We start from the raw sequence: 21,109 nt of genomic DNA, 5'->3' as shown, positions 1-21,109 counted from the left end.
AATGAACGACATAGTTATGGCCCGGACAAGCTTGTTCCGCCAGCCCGCCAGCCAGCCCGCCAGCCCGCCCGCATTCGCCAATCTAATAACCAGTTTTTTCCTTCGGAAAACCTGGTTAAAAATAGCATTTTATATATGAGCTGTGTCAATTGTGGCCAGTGCAGCTGCCAGAGGTTTTTATCTGATTTGGGGGAAAGGGCCTGGCCTTTTTTAAAGGGGGGAAAAAATCATGCAAAATACCCGATTTTGGGGGAAAAAATCACGGGAAATGCCGGATTTTGGGAAAAATAAGGACAGTCTTAAATAATCAATTTAACATATTTGGCTGTTTTTCAAGGCAACAGATAATTTAATTATGCAATATGTTATATTTTCCACACTGGATCAGGTTAACTTATGTATTTTAAGAAAAAAATAAAAAAAATTTTTAGGGGAAAAAATTGAAGTCTGGGGGTAAATTTATCTGCTGAGGGAAAAAAATCCGAGGGGAAAGGGCCGATTTTCGGCTGCTCCCAAAGAAGGAAAAAAAGCCCTGGCTGCAAACCAACCTGCCAGATTTGAAAACCTGGGGACCGTTTCAATAAACATCTTTATAGTACACATTTACCATACAATTTATTTTTCGAACAAACATAATTGCTAAAGTACACATCATATGATTATATAAATTTTCAGTACTTAATTAATTATATTGGCATCTCAAGCGCCATATATTTTTCATGAGCATGGCGAGCTAGTTTGTCTACTTATTACATTTACAAAATCCTCTTGTAAGTTAAAATTGTCGTACGATCGTTTATGAAACGGCCCTCTTTACGTTAATATCAAACAGGGTAGCATTTTTCCCCAAATGACATTAATCTTTCCTCTCCTTGGACTTCTTTGCACAGTCTTCCTTGCACATATCTTTGCTAAAAAGGATTATAGTTTCAAGCAGATCACAGGTATTGTCTGCCCTTTAGGGCTTTCATTAGATCACACAAAGTACTGGTTATACAGTGCCCCAGATAATTATTTGGGGAATAGGGTTTTCACCCATTGATTTTGAAAAATAGGGTGATTTCATTCTTGAAATAGGGTGAAATTAGATATAACAAGAGCACCGCCTTGCAGGTGCAGACCGCTCATCTATTTTCTTTTTAAAGGTGAAGGGACTCTCATTTTCAATCACAAAGGAGGGAGGGTTGGAGTGAAGAGGGGTGCATTGTGTGGGGGTGTGGACATTTATTACATTATCTTCCAAAAATGCGAAAAAAGGGGGAAAAAAAATCTGGTGCGTGGGGGTGGGGGTGGGGATTCTTGGGTGCGATGGTTGGACGATATTTCAAACATAAAATAATAAAAATAAATATTTGTGTTTTTTAACCGTTTCGAAAAAAAATATTTGGGGGTGAGGTGGGTGGTATAGTGTGTTTAAAAAAAAAAAAAAAAAAAAAAAAAAAAAAAAATTTAGGGGGGGGGATTCGGGTGGGGGGAGGGGGTGTGGGGGGGATTCTTGGGTGCGATGGTTGGACGATATTTCAAACATAAAATAATCAAAATAAATAGGTTTTTTTAACCGTTTAAAAAAAAATAATGGGGAGGGGGTGGGGGGGGGGTATAGTGTTAGGGTGTGGTGGTCATTTGTGAGATGATCTTAAAAAAAAAAAAAAAAATAGGGGGGGGGGGATTTGGGAAGGGGGGGGGGGGGGGGGCACGGGCGATGGTTTGGGTGGAGTCTATTGTGGTATGTCAGGTACAGGGGTTTTTTTTGGCCCGATTTTATAGCCGAAATTCGGCTGTTCCCAATCCCAAAAAGTATACTTTTTTCCCAAAATGTGGCAAAAAATTCCCAATTTCCAAAAAAAAAAAATAAAATATTATTATTTTTTTTTTTTTAAAGAAGTCTCATGTGTATTTTATCTCAATTTTAATTAAATTACATCTAACAAAGTATTATATGATTTTTGTCTTTTAATTTGAATGATTATAAAGAGTTAATTCAATTAAGAATTTCCCTAATTAGTGGACTTTTCGTGTGGAAAAAAGGCTAATGAATTTATTTTCCCAATTTCATGAAAATGCCGATAAAATTCCCAATTCCAAAGCCATGAGCTATCTTCCCAAAAAGCGGGAAAAAACCCTGAGGTAAGAGTAGTTTTGTCAAAGTATCAATCAAATCTAATCATAAATAAAGAAGTTATGGCAATTTTAGCAAAATTTAATAATTTGACCTTGAGAGTCAAGGGCCCGTATTCACCAACCACCTAAGTATTAAGGCTAAAATTTCCTTAATTATCTAAGAATTTACCTAAGGCAAAAATTTCCTTAACTTTCTTACTAAGTAAGTCCCTTAGGTAGAACCTAAGGTAAGATTTGTCCTTAAATACTTAGGAAAAATAAATGCGTTTTCGTTTAAAAATAATTCTATAACTGGAATCGTCAAGCCAAAAATATTACTATATTTAGAACATGACGTTGAAAAGTGCTCGCAAAATGGCGGAATGTTATTAGCGCACAAATATGTTGATAAGAAAAATCTTAATAGTACGTGTAGATGATGAATAAATAATATAAAAAGTGCATAATGTAAGAGGTTTACGCTTCCGGCATCTGTCGAAACAGCTGTCACAAAATATCTGTATCGATTTTATGCTGTTGTCGTCAATCTCTTAATCAACAACAAACATGTACACAAATTTGGAAAAAACACGGAAGTGAATGCAGACGATAGTTGGAAAAAAATGGCGAAACAACGAGCGCCCAACTTTACATTACAAGAAAACACCCTCCTCGCTCATTTGATGGGTGAAGAGTACATGAACTTCGGTATGTCCAGGCATAAACTGGACAGACATAGGTTTACCAGCCGTAAGTGTTATTATATTTTTTATCGTACCGGTATATTAATTACTTTCGATAAGTTTATTCCTTAACATCCAAACACTTTAATTGCAGATATTTTTTATGACTGCCTTTTAAAGTATGAACATAATTAAGTATTTTATGGCAGCGATTATTCCCCTGCTTTATAATGTACCCGTAAAAGGTACTTTCCCAAATGAAGAAAAACTACAATTGCTGTCTGAAAATTTCCCAAAAGGAAGGCAAATGCCATCAATTTTGTTCCATAAAAGAGCATTATCTGCAAGTTAACAAATAAAATTATTACTTTGCTTTTGATACCATTGAGCAATTAAAAAACCCTATCATTCCCAATTGGAAGATTTCATGAAGCGAAATTTCCCAATTTCAGGATTTTTCGCACTAATTTCTCTAAATGGGTAAGGTACTTTTCCTAATTGGGGAAGACAAATGGCTGTATTGACGTTTATGTATTAACTATTAAGCCATTGTTGTTATTCAATTTATGAAAGTTCATTAATATTATCAATGTCTAATTGCATTTGATACAATTGTTTTAATATCATTGAGTGCACAATAACTAACAATTAGAATGTTTGCTTGCAATGCGTTTCACAAAATAAAGTATATTACCCTGTATCTAATTTGATTTTTATACCCCCGGATTGAATGATCGGGGGGTATATTGTTTTTTCAAAATGTTTGCCTGTCTATCTGTCATTCTGTCCCACAACTTTAACCTTGGTCATAACTTTTGCGATATTGACAATAGCAACTTGATATTTTGGCATGCATGTATATCTCGAGAAGCTGTACATTTTGAGTAGTGAAAGGTCAATGTAATCACATAATGTCTAAGGTCACATTTATGGCTTTAAGTGGCGCAGTAGGTGGCATTGTGTTTCACAACAACAGCAATTGTTTTTCATTGTGTTGACACAATATGTTGTTATGTATCCCATATTAAAAGCAATACTTAAATTAAATTTAAATATTTTTTTGATGATATTATTGATTAGGATAAGCATCTTATCAAAGTGGATATAATACTGGAAAAAAGAATGAAATATATCCTCAAATTAAACATAAAAAACACAGTATAAAGTGAACATTAACCCTTTGCATGCTGGGAAATTTGTCGTCTGCTAAATTTCAAAAATTAGCATTTTCTTTGATTTTTTTCAAAGAATACTATCAGAATAGCAAACAGTTTGGATCCTGATGAGACGCCACGTTCTGTGGCGTCTCATCTGGATCCAAACTGGTTGCACGGGCCTTCAAAATTCGGTTCCCGCACTGAAAGGGTTAACATGACATTGAAATCAGAGAAAGCCCACTACAAAGTATATATTTTAAGTTCTGTGTTGTCTTTTATTCAGAAATTTCTAGCTCTGTAAAAAAGGAAATGTGGTCAAATGTGGAGACTACATTTAACACCAATAGTACAGGGCCCCACAGAAAAGGGAGTGACCTCGAGAAAAAATGGGAGAACCTCACATCTACACAAAGAGGCATCTACCAGGATCATCAGCGTATGCTGACATTGACTGGTATGAAACTTTAACTAGGGCTGTTTTCTTTTACCAAGTATAAAAGGAACAACTTTATTTATTGTTGTGGAAGTTGATGTATTTGTTAAATAATTTATATAAAACAACATTACAAGCATAACATGGAAACTATACAATTTGCAAGGACCATATTAACCCATTTATGCCTAGCGTCTAGAAAAAAGGCCTTGGCAAACAGCGTAGACCCAGATGAGACACCGCATGATGTGGCGTCTCATCAGGGTCTGGGCTGTTTGCTTAAATGAATTTATGTAAGAAATATTTTAAATATAGAAATAAATATACTAGACATCCCTAATTTTGGAAATAAATTGATCCAATTTAGAAGGATGGGAGACTCCACTAGGCGTAAACGGGTTAATTTGTCAGAATCATTCAGCAATGTTCAAAGTAATATTATTCAACATAAACTTGTTTAATTATTTGAATATTAACTTCTATAAACATAACTTATTAATGCAGTTTGTCAAAACAATATTTTTTGTAAAATGGCAATAAATAATATTATATAGTCATTTCTTTGTGACCATAATTGAAAAAAAAAGCTTACTAGAACTGTTAAATTTTAATTATAATAACAATCAACTTATTTTGCTGTTTATTTTTGTTATTGGATCACAGGCTATATTAAACGTTCTCTCCTGATGGTGCACCTGTCAAAGTATCACTTAGTACTGTTTATGTTTTGCTTTTTATTATGTTTTGTTGAGTGCATATTATTGTATAATACTCAAAATATTACAGGCAGTCCTCCGTTTAATTCAAAATGCACAATCCTCACTGAGGCTGTGATGAACGTAATTGGAAAAGAGGGAGTTGACATAATGGGTATTGGACCCAGCAGCCTAGACACCTCTATTTTGCAATTGACTGATATGCGGTAATTTGTTTAAAGTAACATTAAAATGCATACAAAAATTAGAACATTTACTCTTACAATAAGTTCTTTCAGTGACGTATTGACATATTGTAAATGTAGCATACCATAATTGAATTGCTTTGATGTTAGCCTTAAAATAATGCTATAATAATTTTGTGTAAATAAAGTATATAAATGATATTTGCTTAATATAAATACAAGTGTCAATAACAAAATTAGTAATGTTGTCTTGTGTTTGAACAATTTATTTGTTTTGTTTTTAAATTCATTTATTTAAAATAAATAAATCATGACAGCGACTCTTTCAACATATATGCATAACCACAAATGATGTAATTACTTAATAAATGGAACTATTAAGACAACCAATACACTTCAATTTATAAATAAGAGTATCTCTTATCTAAACATGTCAACAGGTAAAGTAATTAATGAACGTGCATGTTAAACACAATATTTTGACAATTCATATACAAGTAACAATTGCATAAATAAACAATTAAAATGTTACAACAAATTTGAATTATTGAAACAAATGATGTTGATTTAAAAAAACAACATATTGTCAATATGCTTACAGTGATGATGACCAGCAAGACCATGTGTACTTCAAGGTAATCATTAAAATACACAATTGATGATAGCTTGAACTTATAACACAATTAATCAAGATATGTGTTTGTCAGAAACACAATGCCCCCATGATTTACCATGCATGTGTATCTCATGGAGCTGCTCATTTTGAATGGTGAAAAGTCAATATTCAAATAATTAAACAAGTTTATGTTGAATTATATTACTTTGAACATTGCTGAATGATTCTGACAAATTAATATGGTCCTTGCAAGGATCACCACTCAAAATGCGCAGCTCCATGAGATACACATGCATGATAAATATCAAGCTGCTATGTTCAATTTTGCAAAAGTTATCAAATTTTACCCAAGGTTAAAGTTTTGGGACAGAATGACAGACAGACAGGACAAAAACAATATACATTGTATCCCCGATCTATCGATCCGGGGCCATACAAAATGAAATAATGCACCAATGATTTTTGTACATGTTTCAAAGTGAAATTACATTTTGAATAGGTCTATAATTGATATTTAATATTATTTAATTTTAGTGCTGCGATGTCAAAATCAGTTTCCTTTAATCCGAAAAGAAGGTGAGGCATTAATTATGAAAACATTATTATTGCAATTAACTTACATGCAATTTCATAAACAGAAATTTTATATATATATATATATATATACATGCACATGCATATCATTTGCAAAAAAAACACTGGCTATCAGACGAAGGCATTATTTACATGTTAATATAATACCAACATATCTTGAATATCAAAAATTGTAATGGTAAATACATCTGACTTTAGACATGATGCACTTATTCCAGATATACACCATCGATGGCTGAGAATGGCTATAGAAGCGCAACTATTTCTCCTCCAGACAAACCTTCACCATCATGGTATGTATGTTATGTATTTTAAAATATAATAAATTATTCTATACAAGCATCTAGATAACAGAAACATGTGCATAATATGGATGACTGAACCTAAAGTGTTATCATTTGACTGAACCTTAAGTGTCATCATTATTTACAATTTTTCATTATACAAATAAAGCCATTAAAATATTTACTGTTTTTGAAAATTAAATAAAAATTAAATAATTATACCATGTTTTTAATATCCATTTAGTTGCAGTCATTGCAGTCTACATGAACTTAATGCCTTGAAGAAGAGGAAGCTGGAGCTTCAAATACAATTGTTTGAGGCCCAGTTGGCGCGATTTGATGAGGAATAGATTATTATGTTATTTGTTATTATTTTGTTATGAAGATATAGTTTAGTTATATTAAAGAGTTACATGAAATTCATCTTCATTGTGTATTTCTTGTGATTTTTGGAAAAATTGTATACAGTAACTTTAGTAAGTTTAAAATGTTCTAAAAGCTTAAATAGTTGTTTCAATTAAAAATGCAAGTCATTTGAATTAACAGGTCTGAAAACATGACTTATTCAATGTGAATATGAGTTGCGTTCTGAGAAAACTGGGCATAATGCATGTGGGTCAAGTGACGTCACAGATAAGACTGTGCAGTCCACACACTCGCTTTTACATTTTTCGTTTAAATGAAGTCTCTTCTTAGCAAAAATCCAATTTAGGCGTAAAGTGTAGTCCCTGATTATTCTGTGTGGACTGCAATATCTGGGCTAATCTGGGATGACACTTTACGCACATGCATTATGCCTAGTTTTCTCAGATCACGACACCTATGATCTAAAAAAATGTATTTGCTACTACATTCCTGTAACGAAGGCCATCTTCATTTCCATGGTAATTTTCAGGATGATCTGGTAAGGCATCTATGTCCAAAATCACCCTGTTAATAAAAATATTAATTAAGTTAGACAAGTTGCATAAAAATGTCATAAAAACCTAAAATATGTATAACATGTAATTATAACATAAATAATACTTGAAACATATGCATTTTTTGTTCATGTTAGTCACATTAATTCAGGTGCTGTTTAGAGTGTCGTTTTTTTCAAGACAGGGGCAAGATATTAATCATTAATGTTACTTAAAATGAAATTACATTAAAATTTTAAGTTAGCTGTAGAGTCATACAAGCATATTTATTTCAGAAATACTTTTTTTGAAGCTGTGTTAACATAAAATTTAATCTTCATGTAGAGAACAAAACTATATCTCTCAGTGACTAACATATTCTGTTAAACTATTAAATTTGTCGTAGTGACTGTTCACTGTGTATCAAAGTAAAATGATTACAGGTTCTTATAATGAACTCACTTGCATGACTTTAATGGATGCAATCTAATTTCATTGTGCAGAATCGCCCATCTCCTTTTCAAAATCCCTATGGAGCGCTCAACAACAGATCTCGTACGTTTGTGTGCCCTTTAATACAAAAGTAATGGTTAAAGTATGATCTTTAATTTTCTCTTTTGTAGCAAAAGCATTATATCACGTTCATGATCAAGTGGGTAATTCACCTGCAATAAAAGCACCAGTCATTAATATGTATTAAGTACTTAGAATTGCACATCATTATTGTATAACTTAATAGTTTTTTTTATGAAATGTATTACATTAACAAGGCTTGTCACCATAGAATGACATATGCCCCCTTTTTCCACATTTTTATAAACCTAAACGCAAAGTGTTTTTCCACATTTTTTGAAACCTAAACGCAAAGTGTGACAGAATTTCTTATAGACGGACATTGCAATCACTATATGCCCACCTTTGGGGCATAAACACATTTAATGGAAGTTAAACACAATATCAAAATACAGTATTTACAAATAAACACCCACTTATTCACATTAACCTTATAAGCAAATCGTAGAGACTTGACTGTGTAGCTCATTAATTATTCAAACATTTCAGTGAAAGATTTATATTTAGCATGAGGGGTGCTTTTATATTGGTTATGGTGTTTATTAGGGAATATCTGTACCAATGTTGTAGAATTTACAAATGCAATTTATCTAACCGGTTGTAAATCAGCTGGTGCTCATCAGCTGGATTCATAAATGGAGTGAGGAGCCATCTCTTGCACGGATATCCCGAATCCCCAAGTAGATATTGATGTTGGTCATCGACAACATTCTGCTCCATGATTTGAAATAGGCCACTTTGCCTTAAGATTCTGGCATCATGGACAGCCCCAGGCCACAGCGGTACAATGTCTCTAATCAGACCATTGGCATCAAACATGATCTGTAAAAAAAAACATGATATAGAGATACATTCATAGTATTAATAGTCTATACTGGGGGACATATTGTTTTTGCCGTGTCTGTTTGTTTGTTTGCGTCAAACTTTAACATTGGCCATAACTTTTGCAATATTGAAGATAGCAACTTGATATTTGGCATGCATGTGTATCTCATGGAGCTGCACATTTTGAGTGGTGAAAGGTCAAGGTCATCCCTCAAGGTCAAAGATATGGGGGACATAGTGTTTCACAAAAGCATCTTGTTTCCACTGTTTTATTTGTAGTATAGTGAAAACACTATACCATATTGGAAAACTTATGAACAAGAAATAAGAAGTTGTATAAAAATGTCACAATCCATGCATTTCAGTATAATAAAAAATATAAGAAAGAAGACTGTTAAATTGGCCCCAAATTTATTATTTGATTGTTTTAGGAATTTTAAATCAAATATCCATATTTATCATGCAAATAACAAATGGTATCAGTATAAATCATGAAATTAAATGCATACATTGAAAATGTTTTTTCTTGATTTATATAAATGATTAAATCTTCATACATAATAATAATAAACATTGAACACCAATTAACAAACCCGAAGAATATAATATATTATATAGCAATTTTTACAATAATTAAAAATATAATATAAAAAAAAGGATTACCTGTGTGTTTATGGAATGGTAACCCATCCGATTCACATACGCCGGTTCATCAACAACTGGGGCATGAATCTGGACATGCGTCCCATCGATGACGCCAATTACATTTGGAAACCTTGCAATATTGAAAAAGTCTTCCTTTATTTGTCGGATTTCTCCGGGAGCAGTTGGAACACTGATGAATTGTCGTACAATTTCAGGCTCAGTCAAAGCTTGAGTAACTTGGGATATGACCCTTGAAACTGTAGGCTGCGAAACCTCATGGATATCTCCATCATTAAGTTGAATGCTAGATGTAGCAAAATATCTTAAAGCAATCAAAATCTTTTCAATACTATTTAAACAATTGTTCCTGAAGCTTGTTGGTCCAATAAAAGGAGTCAGTTTGTCATTTAAAAATAAAATCCCTTGCCTATCCAAACGATAGCGTTCAATCAACTCAGAATTTTGAAGACTGTCGAGTAAATCAACTCTATTAATGAAACGTCTTGCCATTCTGAAAAAGAAAGTCAATCATTTAAGCAAATTAATAGAAAAAAGTGTGTACTTACTTAATAATTCCGAGATGATACAGTAACACACATTCGTACATTGCAAAAGGGAAAGGTAAACACAATCTGACATGCGATACAGTATAACCACAATGACAGATATGTAAACACATCCCAGGTTCAAGTTCATATTGCCACTTTAAACTCATATCCCTTCCATTTCTTCAAACATATGATGCATGCACTGAAAATGACGTTAAATGATACAAAAATGCAATTATTATGGTAATCACAAAATTCGCGTAAGTTAACAACAATGTTACTTCCGTTATACTGTTTAAAAGCCGGACTCTGAAAGTAATTGGAATACATATCGGTCTGTGTTTAGAACGGTGATACATTTCAAAGAATACATACCTTTGGGATGGAGTTTGCTCAAAAAAAGGCGAAAACAACGGAAATTCGTCTGCTACGGCGCCATTTTTTAAGGTGATTTCTTTGGACTTAAGGGAGGTGTACACGTCCCTTAACTTTGAGGGAAAAAACGGTCAACCTTAGGCGTATTTCTAAGGTTAGGAAGTTTGTGAATATGACTTAAGGCATTTCCTTAAATTTAAGGGAAAAACAGCAAAAACCTAAGGCAAAATGACAACCTTAGGTAATTTTTTTCCCTTAGGTGGTTGGTGAATACGGGCCCAGGTCATTCAAAGGTCAAGGTAAAATTCAACTTGCCAGGTACAGTAACTTCATGATAGCATGAAAGTATTTGAAGTTTGAAAGCAATAGCCTTGATACTTAAGAAGTAAAGTGGATCGAAACACAAAATTTAACCATATATTCAAAGTTACTAAGTCAAAAAAGGGCCATAATTCCGTAAAAATGACATCCAGAGTTATGCAACTTGTCCTTTTACTGTACCCTTATGATAGTTTGCAAGTGTTCCAAGTATGAAAGCAATATCTATGATACTTTAGAGGTAAAGTGGACCAAAACACAAAACTTAACCAAACTTTCAATTTTTAAGTATAAAGGGCCCATAATTCCGTCCAAATGCCAGTCAGAGTTACATAAGTTTGCCTGCACAGTCCCCTTACGATAGTTAATAAGTGTTGCAAGTATGAAAGCAATAGCTTTGATACTGTAGGAATAAAGTGGACCAAAATACAAAACATAACCAAATTTTCAATTTTCTAAGTATAAAAAGGGCACATAATTGTGTCAAAATGCCAGTCAGAGTTACATTACTTTGCCTGCACAGTCCCCTTATGATAGTTAGTAAGTGTTGCAAGTATGAAAGCAATAGCTTTGATACTTAAGGAATAAAATGGACCCAAACACAAAACTTAACCAAAATTTTCAATTTCCTAAGTATAAAAGGGCACATAATTCTGTCAAAATGCATGCCAGAGTTATCTAACTTTGCCTGCCCAGTCCCCTTATGATAGTAAGTAAGTGTACCAAGTTTGAATGCAATAGCATTGATACTTTCTGAAAAAAGTGGACCTAAACGCAAAACTTAACCAAAATTTTCAATTTTCTAAGTAAAAAAAGGGCACATAATTCAGTCAAAATGCACGCCAGAGTTATCTAACTTTGCCTGCCCAGTCCCCACATGATAGTAAGTTAGTGTACCAAGTTTTAATGCAATAGCATTGATACTTTCTGAGAAAAGTGGACCTAAACGCAAAACTTAACCGGACGCCGACGCCAAGGTGATGACAATAGCTTATTTATTTTTTTTCAAAAAATAGATGAGCTAAAAATGCATACCGTAAGATCATAGCCGCTTTACTTCTGTTGAAGCAAGACACTAGTTTTTATTCAATAAAACTGTAAACTATTATCATTAACTTTAATAAACTGATGTTTCATAACATCTTTTATCCTTGAAACTGTCCATAATATCAGTGATTTTTTTTGCTTTAGGCCACGACTTTTATATTTCTTGGTTTACAAAACCGCCGACCCTAATTTTTGGAAAATGGGAAAAAAAATAAAATCGGAAAATCGTCTTTTTTAAAAATATTTTATTCCCGACCGCACTGCAAAACGAGCGAAACGATAAAAAAAACGATCCGGTTTGAGTACGGTTGCGAATAAAATCAAGTAAGTACAATCAACGATTGGTTCACATATATTGCAGAGATCGGGATGTTTTTCAATGTGACACATTATGTACCAGTCCTTTTATGGGCACTTGTCAAAATTTATTTCGGGTAAAAATTACAGACAATAAGAAAATCAGCGTCAGTAAAATGTCGACCCCATCAAAATTTATTTCCGAGTCTGTGACGCAACTATATTGTTTAACATGTTAATTATATTAAACAAACCCGATATTATAGTAGATAAAAAAGTATTTGGTAATTAGTATAAATAATCCAATAAAACACTACCATTATTTACGATATATGTGTTTAGGAATTTTGTAAACACGTCCGCCATAGTTTATAGGAACTGTACAGAAAGTTTGGAAATCGGAACAAATCGGTATATCTCGGAAAATCATTGATAAATGTATATGTCGTTTCAATGCTTAGGACCGAGTAATTTCGGCAAATCGGAACTCAACTTGCGTAAAACACTAGCTCAATTAACCGTTAAACTCCGCCTCCGTTCTCTGCAAAAGATTCGAAGGCGGAGCTATGCACGTGCTTTTTTAAATTGGAGGATTGCAATTGAGAAACCAACACACGATTGGTTCGGCATGTTGATTGCTAGACAAAGGAAGCCAATTTTTTCGGCACGAAATTTGTCGCTTTATTGCTTCCGACAGAAAGCGGCTTTCCTTTGATGACGTCAAACTGTCAATTCACACAGACTGCACATTTTCGGAAGACTTTAACTGACTCCTTGTTTACAATTCCAGTAAAAAAACATTTGCTAACATTAAACTTTGGATTAAATTATCAAAATAAAGCAAAAGCGAAGTTGACAAATATGATTAAATTAATTCGCGTCAGTTCAAATAAGACGTTTTGCGTTGTAAATCAACGAGTTTTCATGACAACAACAACTTTGACAAACATTACCGCGACGACGCATGGATCGATCTACCTCGATTTTTTTTTCATGTACGATCTCATAAGTCGAGTAAGAGCAAACACATACCGGGTAATTTGTGTATGAGTAGTTTATCTTATATAAGATTTATGCAACGGGCATCGCATTGCGTAATGGTGCGCATCCAATTATGGAAATGAAGCGCAGTTTTTCGTTTTAATGAGAGAAGAACGCATGTCATGTAATGGAGTGTTTAAAATTGCCTGATGTTACAAAAGGTGCTGTTAGGACTCATTTCATTTAAAGATATAGATGTGTTTCATTGCATAATTTGATTTTTTTTCGACCGCCCGATGGACCATTTTCAAAATAATTTTTGTAAACCAATAAAAAAAAAAGTCGTGGCCTTAATTTGTTACAGCCTGTGCCATTTGAATTGGGAAAATTAGCGCGATAAACCGTGAAATTGGGAAAAATAGCGCGATAAACCATGAAATTGGGAAAAATTAAGCATTATAAATAGGATTATAAGTAACAGAAGTGATATTGTTTTTAAGTGCATGTTCAGGGAGTTTTCTAGAAAAGGAGTCTGGTCAAATTGTTTTTTTTTAATCAATAAAAGTGGTAAGTTTGGGAATGATTTATGGACAAAAATGACTAAATTCAAGTTATATATTTTGTAAGATGTTTAAAAAATAAAGTTGAGACCTAGATTTAAGAAATCATAATTAAGTTATATGAGACTTCTTTCTAAAAAAAAAAAAAAAAAAAAAAATTTTTTTTTTGTTTTTGTTATTTTTTTGGAAGTTGGGCTTTTTTTTGGAAATTTTGGTCAAAATTTTGGGAAAAAACGTGTATTTTTGCGATTGGGAAGCAGTCGTAATTCGGCTGTAAATTTGAGCAAACAAAATCACTGAATATAAACTTAAAAAAAAAAAAAAAAGATACCACGAATGATTCAGTACTTATTGGCGTTTGCTTTCTTGGTTCGAAAACATTTGCGATCGACTGATATTTTGGTGCAACAATTGCGGACGTCTTTTGACCTCTCTTAGACTTTTTTATTTTGCATTGTAATAGAAGCTGAAAATTCAGACGCTTTACAAAGACATGCACAATGAATGACAGATTAAGTCAAATATAAAACGCATGTATGTCGTCGTAAATAATTTGGTCAGGCGCTTTATTTAACAATGAAATCTAGTCCACAGAGGGTTTGGATAACTTTCACTGTTTCCCTGCTCCATCACTGCTCTTGCTGAATGGATGCGTCGCCGCATTACAATAATAATTCCAAAGAGAAAAAACCGAAAATGAGCAAAGCATTTTTTATCTATTGTATCGTACGCATCAAATTTGACGAATTTGCGTAAAGGTCAAATCAGTTGCGTTTTTAATACGCATGATAAACGCAGATACGCAGCTTATCTGGGGCACTGGTTCTACCAACAAAAAAATATTCAAGAGCATTCCAATAAGCCTTTTGCTTCTGATCCAATCAAACTTTAATACATAGTTGTCAACTTATAAAAGAACAAAGACAATGGCTTTAACAGACGTTTTGCATGACATTCCACACTTCTCCAAACTTTGTCGGACCTACAGACATGTTCAAGTGTCATTCACAATTCTTACTTCAACCCTGAATTTCTTACACAATATTTTCAAGTTTTACCATAACATTCAATATTTCTATAGAACTTCAGCGGACAACGCACTTTGCCAAATGTGAAATACAATTAGTTCAACTTCACTGCAAAAATCTAAATTATCAGCCTGTCTACGATTCAGAATTTCCCCCGGATGTAAATAAATAAATATCTTCAAAGGTCAGTAGGTGTATGCTAGGTACATGTGACCATTATTCAATAGTGTTATTCCCAAAAGTGTTTTTCCCAGGCCATTTTAGCGTGGCGAAACGCCATGCCGCCCTCATGGATCGCCACTCTGCCCTTTTCAAAGGCAAATTTCACCACGCGACCTTCTTTTCAAAGGCAAATTTCGCCACGCGCCCTTATCGGTAACATCTTTATTGCCTTACGATTTAACTTGGTCCGCAAAATCAGCTTCCTTGATTGTCTGTGACGCTCCGACTGTGCTTGATTTACTCCAGAAACGTCAACGTCTAATCGACTACATTAATCAAGTAGATTTAATCTATAACAGTGCTTGATTTAAAGGTAGTCAAATCCCTGACTGCTCCAAAGCTGTGAATTAGTCATGCCTGAATAACCCTGTGTCAGTATCAATTGATAATGCCGGAGGCTATGTTATACCAAGCGCACTTTTCGGTCGGCAATGTGTACTCCTTCACGATAAAATCATTACTTCGGAGACTTTTGATGATAAACTCGATGTTATTCTCGTGGCAATTATGCATTGCATGCATTATTCAGTTATATCAAAACATATATTTTTACGCATAATTACATTTAAAATCACAAACAAATGTATTCTTATCGTTTTCGTTATTAAGATAATTAGATCTAATTATTAAAATAATTACTGAGACGTATACTAATTTAAAAAAAAATGCGAATCACGTATACATTTATCCTTGCTATGCGCACCTGTCGCTAATATCATTTGACATTTTTTCAACATGGCGGACTATACAGAATTAAATTGTGACTCAGCAAAAATGGCAAATAACGTCGTAAACGATCGAATTAACGATGGAGATTATACATTAAGAAGGAATTGATGAAATGTCTGTGATAATCAATAACATACATGCCATACGTCCCGGATTGTCCGGGACAGTCCCGGAAATAAAGAACTTGTCCCGCTGTCCCGGAAATCTGTCAAATGTCCCGGAATTTACTAAATCCATATATACATGTACCTTATCTTAGGCTTAACTGCACCTCGAATCTGTGTATATCTGCAGCGTCTCCATGACAATGCCTACCCGAATAGGCAGACTACGCTACGTGTCAAAATCGATCAATTAACAGGGGTCCTGCTATCATATCGATTGTCTCACGTTCGTGGTCAAACCGGAAAGGCGGCAGTGTTTAATGTGGTTGTTAATTGACTTCAATCTACTACGTCATTATTTCCCGCTGCGAAAGGGCAAAGGATAGTTGTTCACACATCTGAAGCCCAACATCAGTGAGTAAAAAATTAAACACTAAGATCACGAGTGAAATGTGTGTAGCAGCGAAACAAGTGTGTAACTAATGTGTGACTGTCCGAATTTTAAGTTGACGATCTACCGGTACTGTTTTGTTGTATTTGTTTTATTGTGATTGGTTGTATGTATTGTGAATTGATTTGATTTGACGATCCTACGGTACTGTATTGTTGTATGTTTTATTATATATATGTTATAAATGAATAAAGGCGTATCAACAACTACGCGTTACACACCGGTCTTAATAACAATAACGCAGTGACGTCACCATCTATGTTTAGAATGCTTACACTGAAAACACGTGGCTTGTATTTAGTAACGGAAGTAGTAATGTTTAATTTGACGATAATAGATCAAGTGTATTTCGGATAGGCTTTCGCACTTTTCTAATAAAGGATGCGAAACAAAAAAAAACGTACCAAAAATGCATATGTCTATAAATATCGCTACATTTTATACATGTCCCGGAAAATCGGCAAAAGTCCCGGACAATTTAACTCAATGTCCCCGCATTGGTCTAAAAAATTATGGCAAGCATGATCAATGATGTAAAAAATGTTTTAGATAGCAACAACACTATTTATTTATTTGTAATCTACTCTGTAGATGTATGTCACGGAAACGAGTGTTTGCATATTGTTAGCGATCAATTTACTCGCAATGTTATAGTAACATCCGTCAAGATTATTGTTAGAAAATGGGATAAGACAAACATGGTTTCATTTATATGTTAGTGGATCTGTTTATAATCAGATTTATATGCATATATTGCTTTATTATGTTTGTCGTGCTGTATAGTTTATCGAAACAGCATGGAACTTAAAAGTTCTGGCTACCATAACTTTAAATGTCGCTTTTTATGATGTTTGGCTGGTGCGACTTTATAGTTATGGACCAACCCCTTTAGGAAAGTCAACCAGAAATTCCCGAAAAGTTGACAGTTAACAAAGACCGGTCCAAAACAGCTTTTAAATGAAGTTATTTGCCCAAATCAACCACTTGATCGGACAGATTGACTTTTTTCACATTTAACTGATATAATCTTTCACAAAATACTATCTTAAACATTTAAAATTTATCTATTCTGCTTTTACATATCGAGAAAAACAGCGATGTGACAGACTTACTTGAAATGCGAATCTCCCGAGATTTCACGGTCATATGAAGTTATTTCTATTTTTAGTAACATACCATGTGCTCAAGTGTTTTCAAATTCAGAATGACATTTCCCGGTATTTTAGATTATTCTGGCTTGTTTTGTAAACAAATTGTAGTGTAAATACGAACTCAAAGTAAATATTATTTAAAACTACCTGATTCACACTGAAATCAGTCTTATAATCCACCAGACGTAAGTTGTTAATCACAAATAATAGATTTCAGAAAACGAAAGTAATGTTTACAATTTCAGCAAATAATGTCAAGGTCGATCCGAAAGTATCCACATGAAAACTCGTCACATGACAAAGCGACAATGGCAAAAATTGTGAATTTCAGACTGATGAGAGTTATTGACATATATTCTCAGCGATTTTCCTTGTCCAATTGGGAAAAGTACCCGTACCGGTCCGATTGGGAAAAATTGAGTCGTGAAAACCTCAAAATTGGGAAAAATCGAGTCGTGAAATCCTGAAATTGGGAAAATCGCATCGTGAAGTTTGGGTCTTATTGAATACATCATACAGTTCATACTTAATTGAACATACCCATTTAAATAATCATTTGCAGGCATGCCTTAATGACCATTAAGTTATAAAGTTTATATAAATAACAAAATATTATAAAGAACACACCAAATCAATTACTAGTTGTTTTAATCTCTTTTAAAGCAATGTCTCTCTCTTTCATTTTTGTGAAAATTTCAACAATCTTTGATGTTTGATCATCACTCAGTTGCTTGCATCCCTCCCTGCACAGCATCATTATTGCTGTCAATGTGTCCTGTGATAGATGGTTCCGATTGGTTTTTTGGCATAATATTTGCTATTATGACTCATTTCAAACTACGATAAGGTTACAAACCGACGTAAAACAGTACGCTGGCTGCCTGGCAAAAGAACCGGAAACAGTAACAACTCTATTGATTGAATGCGCTGAATAATAAAACCCGAAATTAATCGAGCGCGTGGTTACACACAACTATACGATTTTCTTTGTTCGCTCGCCGAAAGTTGGTTTTTTTACGAAACTTTCTATCGTTTTGAGAAAAAATTCGGACGCTGATTGGGATTTTTCCAGATGCCGATTGTGAATTTGGGAATTTTCGCTCGATTGGGAAAGTACCGTTTTGGGAATTTGGGAATTTTCGTTTGATTGGGAAAGTACCGTTTACCGGTACTTTATAAAGAAGGAGGAAAATCGCTGATTCTAAGATGCATTTGAAACATTTGAACCTTAATATAATAAATCTTTGATTTATAGCGTGACATAAATATGTTACGACTCTGGTTGACTTTCGATACGGGGTTAGCTTCAGCGTACAGGTCTGTCAATACTATATTAACTGTATGCTGAAGTTTCTTAAGCTAGGAACTTAAATGTACATTGCAAGGTAAATATATTAATATAAATCATAGTAAAGTAAATACATCTATTAACATTAAATGTGCTTGTTTATATGTTATTTTTTCCACAACTGCTTCTGATGCGAATACATGTTCCCCCTTAATTCAGGTATTCAGGGAACGTTTTTGCCTAAACTGCACGCTAAAATGTCCTTTTTGAAAGAAATGCGCCATGCCTCTTTGCCGTCCTGGGAAAAACACTACCCAAACTTTAAACAGATTTTTTTTGCTAGATTGTTTTTAATTTCATGCATTTCTTTTGGTCTGACCAAAAAAACTTAGGTCTGACAAAAATGACTGGTCGGACCAAATGTCTGACAGAAAACTGTTCAGTTTCCAGATGTCTGATTTTTTCATCTTGTCTGACAGGTTATTTTACCATGATTGGATTACCCCAGACAAAATCTGTGTAAGATAACTAGATAATTCAATATGTAGGTATTGGCTAATTTGGCAATTCTCAAAGCAGGCTTTTCAATGACAATCCTCAAGCAGATAAAATATTCACTAATCAATTAACAAAACACATCATTTATGATTTCTTCATCACTCACGTGTAAGTGGAGCAGACGACTCGGACGTAGGGCTGCCGTTTTCCTCTTGCCTCTGACGCTTACTTCTTCGTCTAGGAGTTAATGGAGATGACATATCTTGCAAAATAAAATGACATTGTGATAAGCAAACATGGATGTAATTATCTATGTTTTAATATTTAGCGTGTACGAAACGAAAACAACTATATGAGATATTTGAAAGAATAAATAAAGCCAATAAATAAACATTTAATCACACCTACTGGTTTGACAATGGTCACGCTCACAAATTCGCGGGAAACTCTTGCGCGTTATTACGGTGTAATATAATTATTTGTTGTCAGGAAAGCTTTGTCCAGGATAAAGTCGCAACGGTCAATATGTGAGGACATAACGGTAATCTTGGCACTTAAACTTCAACAGAATATTCTTCATAAATGTTCATGGCAGTTTGATGTGTCGCAAATAAATTAAAATTTGTTGGAAACCTAGATGCACTATCATTGGTGATAGTTACACTATAAAAAAGTCACCGTGTACTTGAAGTCATCACCATGATGATAATGATGATGATGATGATGATGATGATGATGATGATCATCATCATCATCATCATCATCATCATCATCATAATCATCATCCCCTTGACCGGTTCGGTCGATGGGAAAATGAGAGACGACGATACAGTAAACCATCCATGGGAAGGAATGTGCACTCTTTTACATTGTCCGTCTAGCTGCTGGCGTTTCGGTAGGGGTATGACCAGTAACTGGGTTCACTCATTAGGCCACTTCTTCCACTCCCATGTCTATTAGGTTAGTACCTTAATTGCTGCAGTGGTTGCCTCTCCTCCGTTCTTAATCTGCTCGAAAGGGACATTGTTTTCTACCTGAGATTTTCTTTCTCTTCAGACTTTTTTCGCATAGGTCCATGATTTCGGTCGTCATCCATGGCTTGTTCGTCATTCTCTCTCTCTCCCAATCACTTCTTCAGCCGATGACAGTAGTACATCCTTGATGCTTTTGGTTATGTTGTCGATGTCATTGTCAAAGATATGTAGGGCTGCAAACTTGCCACCTATCTGTCCATGGAATACCTCTGCTAATACTGAATCTTTAAATATATCCAAGTCAAATCTTATGCGACGGGTTTTCGTGATGAGTTTGCTCTTTAACTTCAGCTTCATGTACAACTTCATAAATCAATGTTGACCTATTTGTAATTTTATACAATATTGGATTTCTTCAAGTTTAAACTTCGTAACTTCAGCTTTATTGTGGTGGTGAGCACTAATCTTTCTGCAACTATAACGCAATCATTCAGTATTAAAATGTTTAGTGACGCATTTTGTAAATTAGAGACGACAAGTGAATAACAACTATTCATACAACTAAAACAGTCAACGTCCTTTCATTGTGGCCAAATAATATATCATTGTTGTCTCGTCCACACGATTGATTCAGAGTCTCAATAACTTGGGTGGGCTGATGTTATTGTCATTATATTTTATGTACAGTTTGTACTTAGCTGAAATGTACACTTGGAGACTTTTCTAACGCAACCCGCATTTAAATCAATATAGCTTTCTTATTTTTAAACGGATTTTGTTGAAACTCGGACCAATAATAATTCAACACATATCTGATCATTGCTCTAA

At 34.1% G+C, this 21,109-nt stretch overlaps 1 protein-coding gene and 1 long non-coding RNA gene across 3 annotated transcripts in view; both read right to left on the bottom strand.

Annotated features, from left to right (window-relative positions):
* The window catches only part of LOC127846357 (DNA replication licensing factor mcm4-A-like), a 61,863-nt gene extending 42,085 nt beyond the window's left edge, over positions 1-19,778 (bottom strand). The window contains exons 1-2 of one of the 2 annotated variants that reach the window (XM_052377543.1): positions 19,716-19,778; positions 19,474-19,569 (exon numbers count right to left, since the gene is read on the bottom strand). In XM_052377543.1, coding sequence (XP_052233503.1) covers positions 19,474-19,567 — 94 coding nt within the window. In that variant the 5' untranslated portion in view covers positions 19,568-19,569; positions 19,716-19,778. Of the gene's footprint in view, positions 1-19,473; positions 19,570-19,711 lie in introns of both variants that reach the window. The other variant, XM_052377544.1, reaches the window with a different exon arrangement.
* Positions 7,280-9,031, bottom strand: LOC127846377 (uncharacterized). Its single transcript, XR_008033481.1, has 3 exons — positions 8,836-9,031; positions 8,130-8,237; positions 7,280-7,698 (listed from the first exon to the last, which is right to left on the bottom strand). It is a non-coding gene; the product is annotated as an uncharacterized LOC127846377 (long non-coding RNA).
* Positions 19,779-21,109: the final 1,331 nt, after the last annotated feature.

This window comes from Dreissena polymorpha, chromosome 9 (genome assembly GCF_020536995.1).
Source record: "Dreissena polymorpha isolate Duluth1 chromosome 9, UMN_Dpol_1.0, whole genome shotgun sequence".
In the NCBI taxonomy this organism is placed as follows: Eukaryota; Metazoa; Mollusca; class Bivalvia; order Myida; family Dreissenidae; genus Dreissena; species Dreissena polymorpha.
Note: the sequence above shows the minus strand (reverse complement) of the source record. Positions and strands in the feature narration are given on the sequence as shown.